The sequence below is a fragment of the Balearica regulorum genome, chromosome 3 (assembly GCF_011004875.1).
Source record: "Balearica regulorum gibbericeps isolate bBalReg1 chromosome 3, bBalReg1.pri, whole genome shotgun sequence".
Classification (NCBI taxonomy): Eukaryota; Metazoa; Chordata; class Aves; order Gruiformes; family Gruidae; genus Balearica; species Balearica regulorum.
Genome location: NC_046186.1, coordinates 83,636,806 through 83,660,126, shown reverse-complemented (window position 1 = coordinate 83,660,126; position 23,321 = coordinate 83,636,806). Strand labels below are relative to the sequence as shown.

General features: G+C 40.0%; 1 protein-coding gene across 1 annotated transcript in view; it reads left to right on the top strand.

The window, feature by feature from the left end:
* Window positions 1-23,321, top strand: part of NID1 (nidogen 1) — a 58,479-nt gene that overhangs the window by 13,204 nt on the left and 21,954 nt on the right. Inside the window, exons 7-15 of the mRNA XM_075748744.1 lie at window positions 886-1,086; window positions 2,905-3,150; window positions 4,123-4,266; window positions 5,354-5,482; window positions 9,670-9,813; window positions 10,549-10,671; window positions 20,087-20,311; window positions 20,954-21,126; window positions 23,098-23,224. Coding sequence (XP_075604859.1) covers window positions 886-1,086; window positions 2,905-3,150; window positions 4,123-4,266; window positions 5,354-5,482; window positions 9,670-9,813; window positions 10,549-10,671; window positions 20,087-20,311; window positions 20,954-21,126; window positions 23,098-23,224 — 1,512 coding nt within the window. The remainder of the gene's footprint in view (window positions 1-885; window positions 1,087-2,904; window positions 3,151-4,122; window positions 4,267-5,353; window positions 5,483-9,669; window positions 9,814-10,548; window positions 10,672-20,086; window positions 20,312-20,953; window positions 21,127-23,097; window positions 23,225-23,321) is intronic.

Sequence of the window (23,321 nt, the reverse complement as noted above, 5' to 3'; positions counted from 1 at the left end):
ATGGCTTGGCCAGTTCCCATGCAAGAAAGAGATTATTAAAAAGGATCTGATTTTTGGTATGGAGCTGCTGGAAAAAAGCTGCCCCTGATCTGCAAGAGGTCTAACATGTTAATTGACTGATTGAACCAATGGAGCAAAAGAGAAATGAAAATCTGACCTCATGAAGGTTTGAAATTCTTAACAGAAGCAATTCCGGCATGAGATGCAAATGATTCAGTTAACTTATTTGAGGGAAATCCCAGTTCACAATTACAGCTTCTCATGAGAGTCTGAGGCCAAGTCTGATTGGTTGTGCACATGAATTCAATCCGTAGATCCAGTCTGTTCTAGAACATATGTTTCTTTTTAAAATTTTATCCTTTACAACCCTGTAGTATGAATTTAGTTGAACATAACTTTTTGTTTTGGGGGTTTCTTGGATTTGGTGTGTTTGAAGTTTGTTTTGGAATTTGCAACATACATTTCACTTGGTTTTGATTTGGAAACAGATGTACTGGATTTTTTTTTCTTTTTTTTGACTCTCTGTATTCCTAATGGAGGTTTTTTCTAAAATGCACAACTCCTTTGCCATTTTAACTGGTAGGATAGGCCTATTATTAGCTTTGTTGAATTTTTTTTTTTAGTTTAAAAACCCCTGCTTCTTCAGACTTACTTGCAACTTAGTGTGTTTAGTGCTTAAGCAAAGATAAGTTTCCTTGTGGTATCCAAGGATATTATCAGTATACCTCTGAAAGTTATTTCTGTAGAAATGCAAAATGTTAGCAATTATGCTGCATCAAAGCTTGCAGAAAATAGTAATTTATATTTTATCCACTAGAAGCAGTACTTTGAATAGAAGGATTCAGAAAGTGCTGTGAAGTGTTTTAACTAATACTATTTCTTTAGGTGGTGAGTTTACACGGCAAACTGAAGTAACTTTTGTTGGCAACAATGAGAAGCTGGTTATAAAGCAGAAATTCAGTGGAATTGATGAGCATGGTCACCTTACCATCAGCACAGAAATGGAGGGCAGAATACCTGAGATCCCATCTGGTGCATCCGTCCATATAGAACCGTACACTGAACTCTATCACACTTCTAGTTCTGGTAAGGTTCCCTAAGAATGAAATTATAAGAAAGTGCACATTTCTCAGAACAGAGAGTAAAACAATCTAAAAAACATTATTTTATTCCCTTCTCAGTGAGCAAAGTTAGGACCCTTCGATTTATAGAAAGTTGATTTTTGCCTCTTAGGAACACGTCCCAAAAGAAGGTGGATTTTGAGTGGGACAATGCAAATATTTCTGATCTTTTTATTGAAAAAAAAGTGCGAGTTTAACTTTCTCTGAACTGATGTTTGCAAAACACTCTCAATTTTCCTTTCCATTGGCCTTATTTTTACACTACTGATGGCAGTCATCCAAGTTGCAAAGCTTTTTGTTGAGTCCACAGCTCTTCAGCAGGAGCTGTGCTGATGTATACCTTTTTGTGATAATGTTATTAAGTGGGCTTTGGTCTTGTCCAACGAGACTGTGCAAACCAGTTATTTACTGGTAAACTGCATTGCAATGACTGTGCCTTGTGTTAGTAACAAGCATTTTCAGTATTATTTGAGCTGAATTTGAGCAACTGACCGGAAAATTAGGAGCCTCATAATTGCCATATCCGTTTCCTCCGTTGTCTCTTCCGTACTCTCCTTTTCTCTCTCTCTTCCTTATCTCAGACTGTGAGATTTGGTAAGAGAGCCATTCTTCATTTCACTATTTACAGAGGATTCTCCCTTCTTTTGCTTTCCTCTTTCTGGATAAAATCGTGGGTGTTTCAACATAGCAAAAACAAAGTGAGGTGTGAGTGTTGCTGCTGGCCAACCAGCCCAGCTGTCATAGACTAATAAAGAGGAAGCAGTCTGTGGTGCACTTAGGTGCACATGAATACTGGGGAGTACACTTTGTTCCAAGGGCACACTTTGATTGCTAGAGATAGCTGAAAATTGTGTTGTTGCATCATCACTGCCTTATATACACTTTGGTAGCCAGTGCTGAATCCCTCTTGCTGCTTTGCCTGTTGTAATGGACTGTGAGGAGGAGGACCTGGAGGCAGTAGGAAGCTTCTGTTTTGTGCTGAACAACTTCAGGAGTTGTTTGGGCAACATGTGCTCTGTAAAACACCTGCCTTCTTGGCATAAATGCTGTCCCCAAGGAGGACAAGTCAGGGGCTGGAAGGAAGGAGGTATCCTTCAGGCTGGATTTGATTTACCATTACTCAAATAGATATTCTTCTGCTGTCATATGGCATATCTGACAGACCACTACTTAGCAGAAATCCAGCTCTTGCCAGCTGTTGCAAGTGGATTGATACAGGTGTATTCTGGTGTCCATATGAATAGTGGAGTTCTGAGGAGCTTTCTGCTGGTGGGAGGATCTGCAAACCCAGATCTGCTTTGAAGAGTTTTGGTTCAATTTTTCACAATATAGAAGACTGTTGTGAAGCATACAAGAACTTTCAGACGTGCATCTTCAGGGCTCTGTCAAAATCCAAGGCCAATAGACCACAATGAACTAAAAGTGGGTGTAATTTGGTGCTGGTGAGGTGGCTTTGTCCTTCTTAGCTTATAGATCCATCATGCAAATTCATCTAAAGAAAGCTCTGAGGTTCTTGAGTTGAATTTTCCTTTCTTTACCTGGTAGTCCACAAAGTAAAATATGTCAAGATAAATTAAAAAAATTATATGACTTATTCTTCAAGGCTGTGATACCTGAGCACAGAGTAAGCCTAGTCAAGTGCCTATTCCTTTGCATAGGAATACATCCACTTTCAGAGCTTCTTGCCTTTGAAATTTCTATTTACATTACTCAGCCTGTATCCCAAGTCTACAGATAGCATTGGGCATCTGTTCTGATCAGCGTGTTTGTTGCCATGTTGCAGTGATCACTTCATCGTCCACGAGGGAGTACACAGTGACAGAGCCAGAAAGAGATGGGGTTGCTTCCACGTACACTGGCACCTATCAGTGGCGACAGACCATCTCATTTGATGAATGCATTCATGATGACTCTCACCATGCTGCTTCTGCTACTCAGCAGCTCTCAGTGGACAGTGTGTTTGTCCTGTATAACCGAGACGAGCAGATTCTACGATATGCTATGAGTAATTCCATCGGCCCAATCAGTGGTATGTATGAATTGGAAATCTTTCTTTTTCTCTTTTGTGAGTAATTAAAAGCAGGCTTCTATTTTTTTTTTTAGCCTGCCTTAGCTGTTTTAAATTAATTAGTTACGTTAATTTGTTGCGTTAGTCAGTAGAAGTCTGGATCCATCAATTAAGAAGAGAAATATGACTGTTGAAAGTTTGTATTTTCACATGGGAAGAGTATTTTAGTGATTATCTCCTCTTGAAATTCAGTGGAGTTTGTGTCTAATTCCTTGAAATACTCTCAACACACCACCTTTGAATCTTTTGCTGCTCAGATACATGGAGTCTATCGTTTATATTTACCAAATTTATAGTTCCTCTATTAATGATTTCTTTTTTTTTTTTTTTTGTATTGTCAGAGCAAAGGGCAAAAGAGCAGAATAAGATTTGCCATTGAAACAGCTAGTTTCTATAATTATCATGAAACATGGCATTTTATCTTCGGAAAGTAGGCAGCCTATGAAGTGTACTTTTTGGATGAGCTGTCCAAGTTTGTCTGTTTGCACTAAAATCAGAAAAAACATGAAGAAGCAATTTGAAAATGCACACCAGATGAATACAAGAAAAGACTGTGCTCACTTTTGTCTGTTACAAAGATAAAGTTCTACTAATTAAAATGAACAAACCAATCTCTCAAGAATTTGCAGTTTCAGTTTAATGTCAGCAGCTGGAAGATGCATTATCTTTGTCAGTCTTGCTCTTTAGAGATGTTTCTGTAGCTTCTCTATTTTTTAACTCAGCAGTCCTTTGCACAAATAACAAGGAATGCAGGTACTATTGCCATGTCTGAGATTCATGTCCTGCATATCACCTGCAAGTTCCCTTCTTCCTGGTGCAAAAAGTATTCTCTTTCCTTGCTTCATGTGCACTGCAAGCAATCTTCTGGGCCTTATCTGAGTGCTATTACTTGGACAGATTCTAAATGTGGCTAAGTATTGTCTCTCTTCTCAGATGGTGCTGCTGATATTAACCGAAATCCTTGCTACACTGGTACCCATAACTGTGACACCAATGCAATATGTCGTCCAGGAACTGGCAGTCGTTTCTTCTGCGAATGTTCGATTGGCTTCCGTGGAGATGGAAATGTTTGCTATGGTATCAGAAAACTTTTATTACAAAATGACAGCAAATGTAGCATTTTGTTTGCTTGGAATGTATTGACCCTCAGGACGAGCCATTCCAGCAAAATGAGGCTGGGTTGGGGAAAGATAGGTTAGAGGGATGCTGAGGTAGCTGTCACATTTCAATAATCAAAGTAAGCAAGTTTGACTGTCTTGAAGGGTCAAACTTTGGTATGCTTTGCTAGCTTACAAAGCATCTTTCCTACCCAGTTCGTCCTTTCATAAAGCCTATGGGAACTTAGCTGTGAGAAATTTACTGTAATGCAAGTTCTGGTTAAAATGAGTCAACTAGGTTAAAAGTTCTTAAGGAAGATGAGGAATGGCGTGTGCACATGCATACAGAGTACAGATATGTGGAACCCATTGAAATAATCTTTTTCAAGATCTGCTTTGAAAATACCTTCTGTTCAAGGAGAGTTTTATTTCCCAGCTCTGTATTCTTAATGTATTTGGGCACAAATACTTGTCTTCAAGAGGTGAAAGTGTGTATTAATGAAATATACATCTTCCCTATTAGTTAACTGAGTTGTTTTTTAATAAAAAAACCCCAACAAACCACAACCCTCCCCCCACTCCAGCCCTTAAATCAACTTGCAAATGAAAACAACATCACACTGACCCTCCCAGTTGTCTGGTGCTGTGAGTTGAACAGCAGTGGATTAGAGACGTATATGGAGAATGAAAGGGGAAGTCTTTCCTAAAGTTCATGCTCCCCCAGTAGTCATCACTGCTTCTGATCACCTTGTAGGCTGCATTTTCTTTCTCAGTGGCTCTTCCTCTCTGATTTCCCATCCCATCCCCTTATTATGGTTTGTTTTTGTTTTTGGTTTTTTTTTTGTTTTGTTTTTGGGTGTTTTTTTTTTTTTGTGCAGATTAGCTGAGGATACAGTTACCTGAAAACTTATTTTCAGGTTACTAACATCTTTTAAGAGGTATGGTCTATCCAAGATGTGGTTTAAATACTCAACCCTGCTATTATTCAATAGTTGCATGATTTCTGTTTTTCTGGCATTGGTATTAAATGCATCTTTGTAATAACTAGAATCCTTATAATATTCTAGATGTTGATGAATGTTCAGAGCAACCAGCTCTATGTGGCAGCAATGCAGTCTGCAATAACCAGCCAGGCACCTACCGCTGCGAGTGTGTTGAAGGATACCAGTTTGCAGCAGATGAGCGGACTTGTGTTGGTGAGTTTCATATTTCTTAGAAGTACTGACCACCTGCTTTCAGGCTGTGATTCATCTTCCACAGACAGGAAAAAGAGCTTTTAGGATCTGCACTGACTTCTAACATGAGTTGAATTTAGGAGTTCGTGCTGCAGTTAGTGATTATAATCCATTAGGTAACCAAAGAAGGTGCCTGAAGTACTTTGTTTTCATCTCATAAAAAATCCCCATTCAGAATGTTTCCAAGTAGGAAGTGGAAATGATTATTGAATGTTTCTGTCCTTTCTGTACCATTATTTAGCTGTAGATTTCACATGGAAGTAAAATTCAAATTTGTTAAACAAAAAGCGAGCCTTCATTTGTTGTTATTTCACAGCATCTCATTTTCAAGGTAAGACAGGACTTCTGCATTTTCTGTTGTTGTGTGCTTTGGCATTTTGGGGGTTTGGGTTTTGTTTCTTTATTATGTCTAATCCAGAATTAGATGTAACATACTAGATTTTAGTTACAGATTCATCCCTTGAACGAGGCAGCGCACAAGTCTAAAACAGTGTGTCTAGTTAATCATGCTAAAAAGGAGTTGTAACTATAAATCATTTCACTGTTAAAATCCTTGAGATTTTGAGGAACTTTAGCTGGTTTGTTAATGGACCATTAAAACTTCAAATTCAGTAGCTGTCACTGAATTAGTTATTTTTATTTAATTTGAAAACATTTTTCTGGAGGAAGCCTGAGTTAATCTGTATTTGCTGGACAAAAGTTGTCCTCCTGCGGATTATTTTTTCCTGATTACTCTGTGTGTTAGGTTAACCCTGGCTAGAAGCCAGGTGCCCACCAGAGCCACTCTATCACTCTCCCTCCTTAACTAGACAGGCTTGTGGGTTGAGATAAGGACAGGGAGAGATTACTTACCAATTATCATCATGGGCAAAAGAGACTCAACTCAAAGGAAAATTCATCTAATTTATTACCAAGCAAAGCAGAGTAGAGCAATGAGAAATAAAATCAAATCTTAAAACATCTCCCCTCACCCCTTCCATCTTCCTGGGCTCAACTTCACTCCCGATTGCTACCTATTCCCCCCTCAGCGGCACAGGGTACAGGAAATGGTCATTGCGGCCAATTGGCCACACGTTGTTTCTGCTGCTCCTTCCTCCTCAGGGGGAGGACTCCTCACATTCTTCCCCTGCTCCAGCATGGAGTCCCTCTCATGGGAGACAGTCCTCCACGAACTTCTCCAACATGAGTCCTTCCCACGGGCTACATTTCTTCACAAACTGTTCCAGTGTGGGTCTCTCCCATGGGGTGCAGACCTTCAGGAACAGACTGCTCCAGCGTGGGTCCCCCATGGAGTCACAAGTCCTGCCAGCAAACCTGCTCCAGCCTGGGCTCCTCTCTCCATGGGTCCACAGGTCCTGCCAGGAGCCTTGCTCCAGTGTGGGCTTCCCACGGGGTCACAGGCTCCCTCGGGTGCCTCCACCTGCTCCAGCGTGCGGTCCTCCACGGGCTGCAGGTAGAATCTCTGCACCCCATCATCTTTCCTCCATGGGCTGCAGGGGAATCTTTGCTCCAGCACCTGGAGCACCTCCTCCCCCTCCTTCTGCACTGACCTTGGTGTCTGCAAAGTTTCTCACATCTTCTCACTCCTCTGGCTGCAAAAGCTCCCCCTAGGTTGTTTTATTCCTTCTTAAATATGTTATCACAGAGGCGCTACCACTGTTCACTGATGGGCTCGGCTTTGGCCAGTGGCAGGTCCGTCTTGGAGCCGGCTGGCATTGGTTCTATCAGACACAGGAAGCTTCTAGCAGCTTTTTGCAGAAGCCACCCCTGTAGTCCCGCTCACCGCTACCAAAACCTTGCCACACAAACCCAATACACTCTGTTTTTCACTGAAGCTGTAGAAATTCCATTTGGTAGCTGACAGAATTGATTGTGTGGGATGTGTATTGAAAGTGAGTTTTCCATATAGAAAGAAAAACCATGAGCTTTACCTTTCACAACATTAAGCTGATTCTTTTGGATGTCAATTATATCAAAAGCTAAATAAATGAACAAACAGCAGATAGAAGAGGGGTAATGGCTCTACTGCTAGATTCCAACTGTCAGGATAGGATATAGATTAGCTTTATTTTTTTTTTTTAGTTATAATTTTTATCTTTGTTTGCCACCTGACAGTAATTCTGTGCTGACAAAACCTGTACACACTCTTCCAGGGTGGACCAGTTCCTGTTTCTTTTGGCAGTAACTGATAACAGCTGAGGATTGTTGCTTCTGTCTTGCCTGCTTTGTGGTGGAAGCTTAGTTACCTTTTCCTCATTATATCTGAGACTGTTCTTCAGCTAAGACTGAAGAGCCTTCATCTTACAGCAGAAAGTTGCATTACTAAAGCGTGTGACTTTGCATGCTATGTGTTACATTCCATCAGGAGCCCCATTTCTCTGCTCCAGTAAGAATTACCATTTGCATCCACTCACAGTGCACCCTAGGTCTTCCCTTTGTTGTAGAACAGTTGGAAAAAGTAACTTCTTCTACCAGGACACTGGAAGGGACAGGGTGAGATGTGGAAGACAGGCTTTATGTTCTTTCCATTATGTCCACCACTGCCCTTCTGTCACTTGGACCTGAAAGGCAACATTCTTCCCTCCAGCCATGACCTTGCTGGCTTCACTCTGCCACTTTCCCATGAAGTTGATGTGTCACACTTCTAACAAGTGCGAAGTAATTCTTTGCCCAGCTTGAAGGACTTCAGTTTGGTCCCGTCCTTCAATTAGAAACAAACTTTGCATCTGTAAGACTGAAGAGAGGGAAGATGAGCTCTAGTTTCCCAACAGATTGAAAATAAATGTCATGGTAATCTTGTTCCCCTTTCCACAGGTGAGGGTTTTACAGTCTACAACTTGAACCCCAGGAAGAGCAACAGCTATGCTCTTTGTGCTTTTGCAGCTTGCTCTGGGATACCAGCTCTGACTCAGCTTTTCTGGAACTGCAGCTTTTTCATACCATCTCTGTGACTCACTAGATAGCTTAAGAAGAGAGTTGTAAATAAACCCTGTTCTCCTATTTGTAGGCTGAGGAATAGGAGGACTTGAGGACTCCCTTCGAGCTCCAACTCCAAATTGTATGCATTTATAATGCAGTTCTGAATGGATTTTTTTGTAATCTAAAACTTCCTTCATCAAACAGAACAGATATAAATGATTCTATCTGATGTCAATGATGTCATCTCCTCTAGAGAAATGGGAAAAAAGACTGTTTTCAGATCTGGCCTAGATGGCGGATTTTTGTTATTTCCCTGCCGATACTGTAGTAGTTTCCATCTGTGTACTGTGATGAAAGGAGCACTGCAGAGTCTCATCTTGGTCCCCTGTCAACTCCTCATAAGAACTGCATAAAGAAAGCCTCAGTGGACTCTGTTACAGCAGCTGGAAGGCTGTTCCTGGATGTAAGCACTGCAAACTCATCTATTTCCAGGCCCAAAATTGTTGTAGTATTTTGCCTCTTCCTATCTGAGATACCATGGTTTCCTTTCCTCTTCTCTGACATAACAGGCAAACATAGGCAGGGCTCCAGCAACTACCTGAAATAATTTGTGTGTAAAGCAGTGCAATGCCTTCAGAGTCACTGCTGTCAACAATAAGAAAGTTATGAAAAGCTGCAGGTCTAGTCCTAGCTTCCACAGTTCATCAAAAATATCTCCAATAGTTGACAAATGTGTTTATCTTTGATTGAGTGAGTCACAGCTGCTATCTTTCGCCAAGTGATGACAGCCGTGGGTCAGTGCTAGGTTAGTGTAGCGGAATATCTAATAATTCCCAGTGCAGTGAACTGGCCACTTAGCTAACATGTGAGGTACCCCTGTGAGATGCCTTACATGTCTTCATCCAGGACTCCTTTTCATAAACCGTCACAGATAATAGAATCTGTCACTGTGGTAGACTTTCTGCTCTCTTCTATATTAACAAATGTTTATGAAGTGCTGAGGACAGTCAGTTCCTTATAAAACATTAATAAGAAGATTTAACACCAGTGAAACGGGAAATCTTGGCAAAAAACACCCCAATCCCCAAAACAAACAAAAAAAAAATCAGTTTCCTTTCTCTTCTGTAAGCTTTCACAGCTATTGTCTCCCTATAAACTTGTTATGAGCTTCAGACTTTGCGGAGGAAAGTTCAAATGTTCATCTCCTCTCTTGTACATCTAACCTGCAGCTGTTGAATATGTCGTAAACCATTGCCAGACAGGCACACACAATTGTGACATTCCTCAGCGTGCTCGGTGTGAGTACACCGGGGGGTCTGCCTACATCTGCACATGCCTCCCTGGCTTCTCTGGAGATGGGCGTGCCTGTGAGGGTAAGTAGCACCATTTGTTGTGGGTTTTTTATACTCTTTATTGCACAATTTGGCTGGTCATTGCAATATCCTATAGTTAGTTGTGATTTAAAACAAGAATTTTCATAGTTTAAGTCACTTAGGTGGGCATTGCATTAAGCTTTTGTCCTATCCTGCCCCCACTTTTGGATTCACTCTTCAATATTTGAGCTACAGAATTCCAAGATGAGGTAAATGTGGAAATTGCAGTTAGTAGACCAGATCTTCATCTGCTGGAACTGTTTGCACTGTATTGGTTTATGTTACTAAGATGGTGACACGTGATCCTCAGACTATGTAAAAAAAGTTATGTTCTGTTTCATGTCAATTGGAGTGCAGTGGGGGAGCAGCTTTACCTAATTACATGTTGGAAACCTTGCTGGCCAAATCCTGCTTCTCTTGCTGTGTTAAGTCTTTTCTTGAGAAACCTGGGCATATATTTCTAAAATACTGTATGAGTTAACGATGATAGTTACCCATTGGAATAGCAGAGTGTAGGGATTTGCTGAGAGACAGAACCTAAAATACATGCATGTTGGGTATTTTTTTTTTCTCCTTTGCATTTCTCTATAGATGTTCTTCCAAAGGTCTATAATTCTAATCCGATATCCTAAAATAGGAGCCTTAAAGTAATATGGCAGGTTTGCACTTTAATTTGTCACTCTGATTTATCCATCAGGAGGAACAGTTATCTGAGATTGATTGTTTCTTTTACAGATGTAGATGAATGTCAGCAAGGCCACTGTCATCCATATGCTTTCTGCTACAACACTCCTGGGTCCTTCAGCTGCCAGTGTAAGGCAGGTTATCGTGGGGATGGTTTCCAGTGTGTGTTAGGAGGTAAAATTTTATAGTTCTTCAAAGTTGGACCAGAAATATAATGTGGGAGTTGGAGGATATATGTTAATTTGGTTCCTCTCTGGAACAGATTGTGTATTGTCTTAATGGGTTCTTTATTCTTTCTCAAGTCTTTCAAGTTTTGAACTTCACCAAGCTTGTGTCAAAATCTGTATCTTGATATTATCACTTTTCCATGATATGCTGTACAATATCCTGGTTTATGTCTTGTTTAATCCTCAGCAGTTCTCATCCCCAAGCTGGTACTATCTTTTGAAGTTGCCTTATGTAAAGGTTGACTTGGTTTCCATATACAGTAGTAACTTACCATAAAACATCTAGGTAATGTTGGCAATGTAAATGAAATGCAACAACTACAGGAGAAAAGTGAAGGATGAGAACAAAGTATCTGCGCTGTTGTCTTCAGCAGAATCTAGATGCCTATGTGCCATGAATAGCTGTCAAGAGTCTAGAAGGACTAACTCTGGTTTCTAACTAGCACGTAGCTGTTTCTGTATTTACCCAGCTTGCTCTCTGTTTAGCAGAAAGTTCTTTACCCTTCCACACTTCTGCTCTTGCATGGTAGTTTGGCCCTCGAAGTATAAAACTCCTGTTCTTGAAGGTATACTCAAAAAGAAAGTAAGGAACAACGACACCAAGTTGTGTGGTGTGGTCGACACGCTGGAGGGAAGGGCTGCCATCCAGAGGGACCTTGACAGGCTGGAGAGGTGGGCCTGTGCGAACCGCATGAAGTTCAACAAGGCCAAGTGCAAGGTCCTGCACGTGGGTCAGTGCAATCCCAAGCACAACTACAGGCTGGGCAGGGAATGGATTGAGAGCAGCCCTGAGGAGAAGGACTTGGGGGTATTGATTGATAAGAAGCTCAACATGAGCCGGCAGTGTGCACTTGCAGCCCAGAAAGCCAACTGTGTCCTGGGCTCCATCAAAAGAGGTGTGACCAGCAGGTCCAGGGAGGTGATCCTGCCCCTCTGCTCCACTCTTGTGAGACCCCATCTGGAGTACTGTGTCCAGCTCTGGGGGCCCCAGTACAGGAGAGACATGGAAATGTTGGAGTGAGTCCAGAGGAGGGCCACGAAACTGATCTGAGGGCTGGAGCTCCTCTCCTGTGAGGACAGGCTGAGAGAGTTGGGATTGTTCAGCCTGGAGAAGAGAAGGCTCCGGGGAGATCTAATTGCAGCTTACCAGTACCTGAAGGGGGCCTACAGGAAAGATGGCGAGGGACTGTTTATCAGGGAGTGTAGTGACAGGACAAGGGGTAATGGGTTTAAGCTGAAGGAGGGTCGATTTAGATTAGATATTAGGAAGAAATTCTTTACTGTTAGAGTGGTGAGGGACTGGAACAGGTTGCCCAAAGAGGTTGTGGATGCCCCATCCCTGGAAGTGTTCAAGGCCAGGTTGGATGGGGCTTTGGGCAACCTGGTCTAGTGGAGGGTGTCCCTGCCCACAGCAGGGGGGTTGGAACTAGAGGATCTTTAAGGGCCTTTCCAACCCAAACCATTCCATGATTCTATGAACACTGAAGCACAAAGTAGCATTCTTACAGTTACTTTAATTCAGCAGCCTGGCAAACCTATGGGACAGCACTCAGCTTTTGCAGAATGGTGAATGCTTTCATCCAGGAAATAAAAGCTAATTTCTGAGTATATTCAAACCCAATTCTCATGCTTCTAAGTTTCTTGCTGTTGAGTAAAAGACTCTGCACGTCTCAACAGACTGAAACTCGAACTGTGCAGCCAAGAGTAAGAAAGGTGTAGGGCCAGAGTGAAAGAAAGGAAGAAGCAGTATGACTGAGGAGGGAGTCTCTCTTTATAATTCATCTTCTGCACTGTTGTCTTAATGATGTCCAAAGTATTTGATCATTCAAAATTGAGGAGTTTTTAATAGTGGATGTGCTGGCTTAAAAGTGCTTTTCTGCATGGCACAATATTACTACCCGATGTGTTGCTGAAACTTAATCTTTTTCTTTTGCCACTATATTCTGACTTTTTTTGCACAATTGGATACTCATGTCTTAAAACAAAAAGGCAAAGGATCATTTATAGGAAAGGCATAAAAAATGACAAGGTTGTTTCTAGTTTTAGATCATATTTACATGAGTCTTCATTGTGTGCTCAACACATTACATCAAATCACCTAGTGCTTGCAAACTTTTCTATCCTAGGTAAATTGTAGGAGGTTTTGCAGTGTTTAATTCTGAAGCTCTAGCTTTTGTCACTTTATCAGTGTTTCAATATTATTTTTAACTAACTTTTCATGCATGAATGCCCCTGTATATTTTCATTTTAATGCCAGATGAATGAAGAACAACCTGGTGTTTCTGACCTGTGTTTACAATATTTAGCTAACCATCCAGCTGATGAAAACAGGATTATTCCTCCTAGAGGAGAAACTTGATATGAATAATTTGAAGCAAAATCAAACCTTAAAGCTTCCAGTTTTTCAGGAAGAATTGTAGAGGCAGAAATATTGCTTTCATGTCAGGCACACCCCCTTTGTAGCTGAAACAGGTGGTTTGGTAGACTCATACTTGAATTCAACCGATTAACTTTATTACCAGGACACAATTAATTTCTCCTGAGTATATGTGGCAGCATATTTAAGTGGGGTTTTTTTGTTGAGAACAACACCTTTTCACATGCAGTGGTTAGTGTGTCTACTAAACTGCTAAGCACAGTGTACTATTTTGTTGTAGCTTTATGTTATTTTCTTGCTGCTTATCCTGTACACATCTTGACTTTCCATACTTAACACAATTGTATCTTGAATGGAGATCTTTCCATGTCACAGCTTTAATGGTAGTAACATAATATTTTTGAGAGTTTTGTTGTGTCTGCTGTTTTCGTGGGTGGGGATCTGCCAGGCTTTGTTAGTCTTCATAAATGCCTCTCTGATTTTTTTTTTTTTTTTTAATGCTGTTTTGTACTACCAGTAGAAGACATGCTTTAGAAACACTTGCATCATTTGGCTCTGTTCATGAAATGCTCTGAGCAGAAAAAAATCTGTGTAGATAAGAAGTCTTGCTTTTGCTGAATCCTGACTGAATTACAGAGTATCTGTAATGCTCTGCTAGTCTGCAGCAATGGCAGTGTTTACAACAACCTAGCTACTCCTCCCTTCTTAGAGTTAATAGAACAATAGCCGCCCTTGGGTTGTCATCTGTTGCTAAAGCTTTAGTACTTTTAAAATGGATCTATCCAGCAGTTAATCATTGCCAGGAGATAGAATTGAAATACATTTTCTGAACCCTAGCAAAAAAGCAGCTTCATTTACTTTACTTTTGCACCCAATTTGTAAAGTAAGTTCCTTCAGAATGGAGATTCCAGATGAGGCTGTATTGTATTCAGCTATAATTAGAGACCCTTTCTTCCCCTTTTTACCCACTAAGGTTTTGATCTAATTAGCCTCAATCAAGTCACTGAGGTTGTTAACAGCCTGGAAAGTTTCATTCGTCTGAATACTCGGTTCTTTCTGCTGTACTGTTTTCCAATCCATGTGTACAATTGCTTGCTTGTGTGGTGTATTTATTATTATATGAAACCTACTATTGAATCTCACCACTGCTGAATGGCAACTCTTGAAACAAGTAGACTAACAAGTAAAATGGATTTAAGTCACACACAAGAGAATGTCCGTAGGAGTGAACCGGCAGGTTAATGAAAGAGTTAATGTCCCACTGCTCACAGCTATTAAGAAAGTCTGTACTTCATTATTTCCTCACGCTTCATTTTTCCATTTCAAAAAACCAGATGTCTGAGTGTTTCTATCCCTGCAGACCCCAGACACTGTTTACTAAACAGAAACAAATCTAGATTCTTGGAACTAGGGGTCTGACTGTTAAGAGCCATTCGCTGGTCCTCTGTATACAATCCCGTTTCACATGAGAAATGCATTCAACAGGGCAACACTGTAAGTTAAACAAAGGAAAATGAAGGGACAAAGGGAAGCGTGTTATTTTGTTTCGGTTTTTTTTCCTCCTCTTTTTCTGGCAACATCTGAGAACAGCAATTAAAAATGTCGGTATAACTCCTTGTGATATGCAGGGAATAAAGTGATCCATGTGGGAAATTAGAAAGTACTCTTTGATTACATACTGATGCTGGACACAGTTTTAATTTGCTTCATCTGTAGTTTGTGAATGAAAACCTGTTTGAGTAGTTAGATCTTTAAAATTTTTTGAATGTTGTTACAGAACTAATTGAATTTGGTTTAGTATATCAGACTGTATTCCCCCCTGCAAATTGAAGGGAAGAAGTCCCATACACCTCTGTTTCTCATCCTGTTTTCTCAGCCTCCAACTTTTTTTGGAAAAGTCCATAAATCATTTTCTGCAGTGCTGCTGCAAGAGCTTTTCTTTATGATCAAAAAAGACTTCGAATGTTTGAATATGGCTTTGGGGGTTCCCTCCTCCCGCCGTTCTGTTTGTTTCTTTGCTTATGTGGGAAATGTGTACATGTATGTTTTTCACCTGGCCCACTTTCCATATCCATGCTATTTCCATTTCATTTTTTCAAGTTCCATGATATATTTCAGTGACTTTTAAAGATTGCTTGTAGTAGTTTATGAAGCAACTGAAAAAAATGTTTAAAACGTTAAATACAAATTTATTTTTCTGAGGAAGGGTATACATTTAGCTTGAGTTCAGGATGCACCGTTCTATGTATCTAGTCTGAATTGTGTGTACTGTGGTCCATGGAACATAACTTCTTCATCAGACCCTTGATCTCTGTTCTGCACTACAGTTTCTCTTTTAGGAGCTCTTTTCTGTACACTGGTTCAGTTTTTCACTATCCTTTGGAACTGTGGTTGCCAGAGCTGGACCCAGTATTCCTTGAACCATCTCCCCAGTCCCACGTTGCTTCTCTATACCTGTGCAGTGTTCCCTGTGTGTATGGTGAATTCTTATTTATACCCTCTCATAATCCCTACAGCACTGAGCTGGGTGCTGGCAGTTTATCTGCTTGCAGTTATCTGCCAATAGCTGTGATCTGCTGATAGCTTTTTTCAGTTGCGGTTTCCAAGATGAGTCTGTCTTTAGAGGCTAGTGTATTCCATTTGACTGCGTGAATCTACTTGTTGACTTTAATGAGCTCAGTTTATCTAGTGATGAGGTCCTGTCTTTCTCACCTTTTGTGGCCTATTTTTGTGACCTATGGTTGTATATTTTCCTCTAGAAATTTTCCTCCAGAATCCTAATGAAGGAATTAGATTTCTTAATAAGGAAATTTAAAACCAAGACTTTAAAACCAGGTAATATGGGAACTTATTAGAAATACTACTACTACTACAAATGACATTTGTCCTGTAATTTGACTCAGGTAATTTTTCAGTTTTTAATCATTTATCAAATTAAGGTAGCCCACAGTATGGTGCTTTGTTTTGAAAATGATACTGTCCTGTGGGCGTAAGTAGAGTGCCATAGGGAAACGCAAAGATATCAGGTCAGTGATGCACTTTTGTGCATACCCCAGTCTTGCTCTTACTGTTTGTTTCATCTCTGACAGTATGAACTAACCCTAATGTTATACCATTCTTCTTATCATTGACATGATCATTTGTCTTGACTTTCAAATGTGGATTTCAAGAATGGTAGGAACCACTGAAAATCAGGGCTGGTAACCCCTGGATATGGAGCCTTGAAATAGGCATGACTTACTTTCTATTTGCTACCATCAGGTATAGTAGTAGTTGTAACAGCACTGTTACACCAGGTATTTGCTCTTAGCTGTACCTGTTGTAGTTAATGGAAGTTTTCTTCATGCCAGTCAAAAGATCAGAGAACTCTCCTAATGTTAATTGTTCTGTATCTTTGAAGCCTGTTGACTGGATGAAATATTACTGTATTTATATTAAAGGAGGAGCACTAAGAAACCTCATTTAGGTTGCTATACTGAAGGAAAGGAAAGTTACTAGTCATAATGTTTGTGCCTGGAAGCTGGCTTACAAAGTAGCCCTTGTACTATTTAAATATGTGCCAATTTTTGTTATATGTGTTGTCTAACTTGTACTGTTAGCCCAGCAAGGCAGGGAATGTACTTTATTTACTATGTCAATCTCATCTTTCAAATTTCGTCATAGTGAGCCTCATTTCAGACAGTTAATTAACACAATTTAAAGCTTGCATAATCAGAGCATCTTCTCTTAAGCACACTGAGTAAAATGTATGACTGTATAAGCAGGTTGTTTATCCCAACCAGCTGTCATTGTGCCTTCGTCGCAGTGTAGGTTACAACACTGGGCTGAGTTTCAGCTCACTTTCCTTTAGGTGTCTTTAAACTGGCTGTTGAGATTAATTTTATACTGAGTGGAAATAGTGCAGGGCTTGATCCAGCTGACCAGCTGTTTCTTCAGGATAACAGAATAACATGAATGCCCTGGATAATACACTGCGTTGACTAGATTTTTCTCCACTTCAAGGAGACTACGTTGCCATGTTAATGTATAGCTGTTTAAATCTGGGTACTCATACTTAGTCTGTCTTCTCCCCCCTAGTTGGGGAGCCTTAACTCTTAGACTAAGGACCTGTTTCTTGTGTTCAGCAGCCCATCAATATCTGACTAACATATGTTCAAGGGAGTGGCTGTAGTTGGAGAGGGTAAAACAGTCATACCACGTCGTGCCTACAGCTGCAGGAAAGGTGTTCTTTTGCAAAGTAGAAAATCATGTAAAGGCATTCACCTGGTAAAGGAAATGTACATCCTGTCACTGCTGATCTCTTTGGTAAAAAAAAGTTTAAACAGGACTAACTTCTTCTGAATGTGTTTTGAGTGAAGATTAGTAAAGATGCCTACCTGCCAGCAGTAAGAGTTAGTGAGCTGTGATATGAAGCATAGTAATCCTGCCCATGATTCAGAGATAAGGAGAGAAAAAATACAGTATGGATCCCAAGTGCCTAGTTTGGATGGTCCTAAGTAGTTTAGGGGCTTGTTTTGGTTGATAAATTTTAATAGTAACATAGATTACTTCATAGAATGGTTTCGGTTGGAAGGGACCTCAAAGATCATCTAGTTCCAACCCCCCTGCCATGGGCAGGGACACCCTCCACTAGACCAAGTTGCCTAGATACTACTTATTGCACTAGAAAAATGCTTGTAAATATAAGAGACTTTCAGGAGCACAGAAGTAGTAAAATACATCGTTATTCCTAAAAGTGAGTGGCGATAGGGTATTTGACATCTTTTTATGTAACTGAAAAATCATTGTTGATGGGAATTTTTTAAAGCGAACAAGTCATATTCTCTACCTTCTAGAAACTGAGTACTAATTTTGAAAATTAATTTGTTTGACTAGTCTTTTGACTTTAGTGGGGCTAATTGCATAAGCAGGCCATTTGTGAGATTGGTCTTGATCCTTACAATGTAAACACTCTTCAAAAATTCCATTGATATTCCTGTATAAAGTCTGCAGATATAAATGTGAACATTGTTGTGAAATTAGAACAGACATAGATATTTCAAATTACCAATAATAGGAATATATTTTATGTATAACAGCTAGGTCCTATCTGGGAGTGTATATACACTTCTTTGTATAATTCATATTTGATGACTCATTTTCATAAAATTGATCTTGTCTATTGATTTAAAAATTATAAGCTGTTGGATATTCTCTAATTCTGGAAGTTTCAGATGGGAAGGAAAAACAACCAGCTTCTACATCTGTTTTTGTATCCCACTGAGGAGGAGCTAACAGTGTCTTTCAAAGATAATGTGAACGCAATGAAGACTGTTCTGCAATGAACAAAAGCAGAGTGGGTCAGTTTACCAATACTCTGTATTCCCCTGCTTTCGCTCAGAAGCAGTGCATATAATTAGAGCTTTAAAAAGAAGAAAAAGTGTGGCAAAACTATCCAGTTACTGGAATAAACATTTCTTTTACCTACATACTGCATTGTGCATTGAATACATGCAAACAAAATTTGAGACAGATAATGGAGGCTTTCCTTCAGGGTCTGGTTTTGTAGGTTGATTCAAGGCTCTCCGCCACCCACATTAAAGCTCATGCCAAGTATTTCAGTTGTTTAGAGTGAGCTGTTTTCCAGACATTTATATTTCTCTATTCTAATCGTGTCCAGGTGCATGAAACTTGTCCAAAGCTTTTGCTTGCATAACTAGATTAAATAATAATAAAAAACCTACCCTTCTTTTTTGTATTTGTGTGATTTGCACTGCAGTAGTCTGTGGGTGCATAGGATTAGCTTTTTGGTCAGCTGGGCTGGGTCTAGTCTGAGCCACACATAGCTAATGCTGTCCACCAGGCAATGTAAAAACAAGGAAGGGAATAAATGGAAGTGTAATGTTCAAGCCACTTCAGCAGGCAGTTTGTGGTAAGTATTTCTAACGGTCTGTAGAAATCATTGACAGGAAAAAGATATTCCCTCATAATTAGAGCTCTTTCACAATGCACAGAACTCAGATTTCTTTGTCTAGAGAAGAAAAAAGATTATTTTTATTGTATTCTTTTAATTTCATTATGCTGTTTGGTGTCTAGAAGGATATATTGATCCAGATGACATTCCCTGTTGCATGACAGATAATACCATAAGAAAAGGTATATTTTAGTCCAGACTGTTTTGTAAAATTGAAACAAAAAGAATTGAATCCCTGCATCTCCTGATAACCTGGAAAGTTAGTTTTTCCTCTGTAATCTCTACAGTAATACATATGCATGTGGCATAGCCATTGTGCATCATATGTTTCTCTGCATACGTAGTAGTATTCCTTTTTTCTGTATAGCCTTACATGCTTTACCAGGGACTGGACAATCTTTTCCTGCAATTGCTTTCTTAAGTTCAAAAGTATCAAATGATTGCTCAAACTTGATAACTAAACTCTAAAAGCCTAATATACACCAAAGCAATGAGTTGTTTCACTTCCTAGGTTCTGTAGAGACCTTGGCATCTGCCTCATGTTGTGGTTTTCTCTTGTGGCTCTGAAGGGAAACTTGACTTTTAGCATTACAGAAAACCTTTATCCACTGTATGGCCTGGCTAATTAGTCACATTTTAAGGCCCGTGGATAATTGTCAGATGAGTAGACATTGGGTTCACAAGTCGGACAGAATGTTCTTGCTAATGTGCCTCAAGGAGAAAGGCAGTGTTTTCCAGCTTCTGTTTATGACTCTTCAATGTAGGAAGCTGCAGGGGGGGCTGTTTGTTCTGTTTTAAATTAGACAGTGAAAGATAAAATTACCTAAGTTTAAGGCAAATGTATCACATTTACATAGGGCAGACTGTTCCTGAAGGTGCACTGAAGGCATATGCCTCCAAGGTCCGTAACAGTGCCATGCTCCTCCAGCGGTAACAATACTTGCATTATAAGTGGTCAGCATACATTAACTGTTAATGGAACATAGGTACTAGTTAAAACGGAAATACTCACTGCTCTGTATCTTTTTACAGAAGTGGAAAAGACCAAATGTCAGCATGAACGAGAAGTAGCTCTTGGAAGCGGAGGCACTTTCTTCTCAAGGGAGATAAGAGTTGGTCAGTTCATTCCCCAGTGTGATGACCATGGGAATTACCTACCCACTCAGTGCCATCCTAGCAGTGGATATTGCTGGTGTGTGGATAGGGATGGAAATGAGATTGATGGCACCAGAAGCATACCAGGAGTCCAGCCACCATGTAAGTGCCTGAAGCACTTGTTTCTTGTGGGTGTCTCTCCACCTAAGTGCACTGTCTCCCAAATGTAGGGCTTAGTCATGCCCCAGAGATACAGCACTGACTTGGAGCAATGCAGATCTTGGCTGTCCCAGTGATGATATGCCTCATGCTGCAGCCCTTTGGTAACTCCACCATACACTTTTCCTTCAGCCAGGGAATCTGGACAACTGTGGTGAGCCTCTGAATAAGAAGATGGTTTTCTAACTTCTTCCCTGGCTTGAAACTGTGAGAGGCCTCTGTAGTTTCTACCCTCTGGGAGCTGTGACAAATCTGAATGTGTGGTAACTGACTTGCCTCAGGAAATGAAGGATGTTCCTACCTACATCTTCCTCACTTCAGCTGCAAAATAAGACAGGCTTTTCTAAACATTTGAAGGAAAGAGCTGAACATGAAAAGACCTATTATGTCAATTGCTCCTTCTCTGTCAGCCAAGGGGAAAAAATCAGAAGCTTTCTGCATCTGATTATAGTTATTAGTGTCTGTTTATAGGGCTGTTTCCTTCTAAGAAGTCTGACAGTAATTGTGTCTCTGCAAATAACAAGGAGCCTTATTATGCTGTACAAACTAATTTTTTCCCCATCTGTTTCCTTTTCTATTAACAAGGTCTGAGCACAGCTGCTCCTCCTGTTGTTATTGGGCCCTCTGTTCGACCAGATACAGTACCTTTGCCGCCAGGAACGCACTTGCTTTTTGCCCAAAGCGGTAAAATTGAACATGTCCCACTAGAGGGAAACAATATGAAGAAAAATGGTGCAAAAGCACTCTTGCATATTCCAGTAAGTAACCTACTATACTAAGTCCATGTGTTTTAGAAGATTTGTGACAAAGATGAAAGTGAGAGTGTTGGTCTATGTAATTTGATAATTTAAGTTCCAAACTCAATTTTTACTCTTGATGAAAATTTCAGTATCCCATCACTTTGTTACTGAAAATTCCTGACCTGACTAGTCAAAACACCTGAAACTGGGCTTTAAGGAGTAGCTCATAAGACAAAAATCTAATGTTTGTGATCTCTCATGCCTCCAACAGCTCATCATACACTCACATTTTCATTGGCTTTCTGAGTCTGCTATGAAAGTCTAGGAGACCTACAAAAGCACTATGTGGAGCCCTTTTTTCCCCTCTCTTACTACCTCAAGTTTTTTAAGTCTTAATCTCTTCCTGTTTTCAGTCAATTCTCTGGACTTCTTGGCTACAGATATATAGATACTTTTTTTTCTTTTTTCTTTTTTCTGCTTCTTTTTTGCTTCCTTCTGCAAGTGCAGGCCCAGTGGGTGGTAAATCTTTTCCCCACACTTTTTTACTACTGTCTTGAGAATCTTTTTTCCTTGAAAATAAATTCCTGATGCTGAGAACCTATCTCTTCCATCGCCTGTGATACACACCAGCTCTTCTCACTTCCAGTTTCATCATACTCATTTGTTTTGCCTGAAGCCTGGGATTTCTGTTTTCTTCCAGTGTTACAGTATTTATAATAGATAGCAATACCAGGTAGCATGCTGGCCTCTTTTTTACATTACTGTGAATATTTAGTAGACCAAATCTGACTAAATCACTTACTACAAACTGTGCTGTGATGTACGGGCAAAATCAAGCTTGTGTCTCTTGTATAAAGTGCTGCTGCAATAATGTAAAAATAAAGTAAAATACTGTGTGCAAAATGGAGTAGTTAAGCTGATACAGAGACACGGTTCTGAATCATTGTCAACTAGTGTCATTATTTCTTTGATCTAGCTTAAATGAATTAATTGGAAATATCTTCAGGAAAGAGCTTCCAAGAGATAAGATGCAACTCTTCATTAAAACTTTCAATTAAAATGAAACTTTCAGTCTCTGCTAACAGTGTTGTCTCTGCTTGTGTTGTCTCAGTGTTGTGTATTTGCAAAGTGACAGTGTTTAGCAGCCTAGAGGCGTTCAGATTGTTTTGGAACCTTCAGCATTAATGCATGCTGATGAATGCACACATGTGGCTTAATGCATGGGTTTGGACCACCTTTCTAAGACATTGCAAGCTACAAAAGCAGCAAAGGTGATAGATCTGGCTGTCCACATGAAACTATTGTTTTACCCTGAAAGTCTCTTTCATTTGCGTGGAGGAAAGAGTTTCAACTCTAAACTCCAATTCTAGTCCTAACTTCTCCTGCCTGGAAAATTGCATATATATGTTCCTTGTTCCTGAGCATATTCTTCCCAGCAGAATGATTTATGGAGTATTTGTTTAAGCTTTTTTATTTTAAAATCTTACTTTGATAGAACTATTTGAATCAAATGATGCTATGTAGGTAGCACTGCTGAAATGCAGACATTGTGCATGGGTTGATGAATATACAGAATGCAAGTCAGATTTGATAGAAGTCACTATTCTCCTTGAAGAGAAAGAACAAGAGAAAAAAGCAGATGAGGAATAGTACAGTAAAATAACAACGTGAACTTTCTTTAAATGGATATGCAGGTGAAGTTGTAGAAGTGAGACTGACTGCTCAGTGCTAATATCTACAATGCTTCGTTGGAATATAGTAATTGTAAATGTTGTCTGCTAGTTAGAAGGTACTTCTAATTCAAAGTATTTTTCTAAGCTGTTCTACAATGACTGCCACCCAATCGTTTTCTCCGCCTATCCTCCCCATCTCCCACCTTTCCTCAAGATTTTTTTTTTCCAGGCTTGAGACTTAGATCCATAAGCTAGTGCTGCTGGCAAATAATTGTTGTTCAGCATAAGCTGATTTAATTTGCTCGTTGACCAACAGGATAAAGTTGTTATTGGAGTTGCTTATGACTGCACAGACAAGATGGTTTACTGGACAGACATCAGTGGCCCTTCAATCAGCAGAGCTAGCCTGCATGGTGGGGAGCCAACAACCATCATCAAAACAGGTAACAGCACAAAATTCTTCCTCTTGCTACTCTGTAGGAATAGCATTAGTATATTATTATTATATTATTATAATATATACTTCCCAGGTGTTGCCTG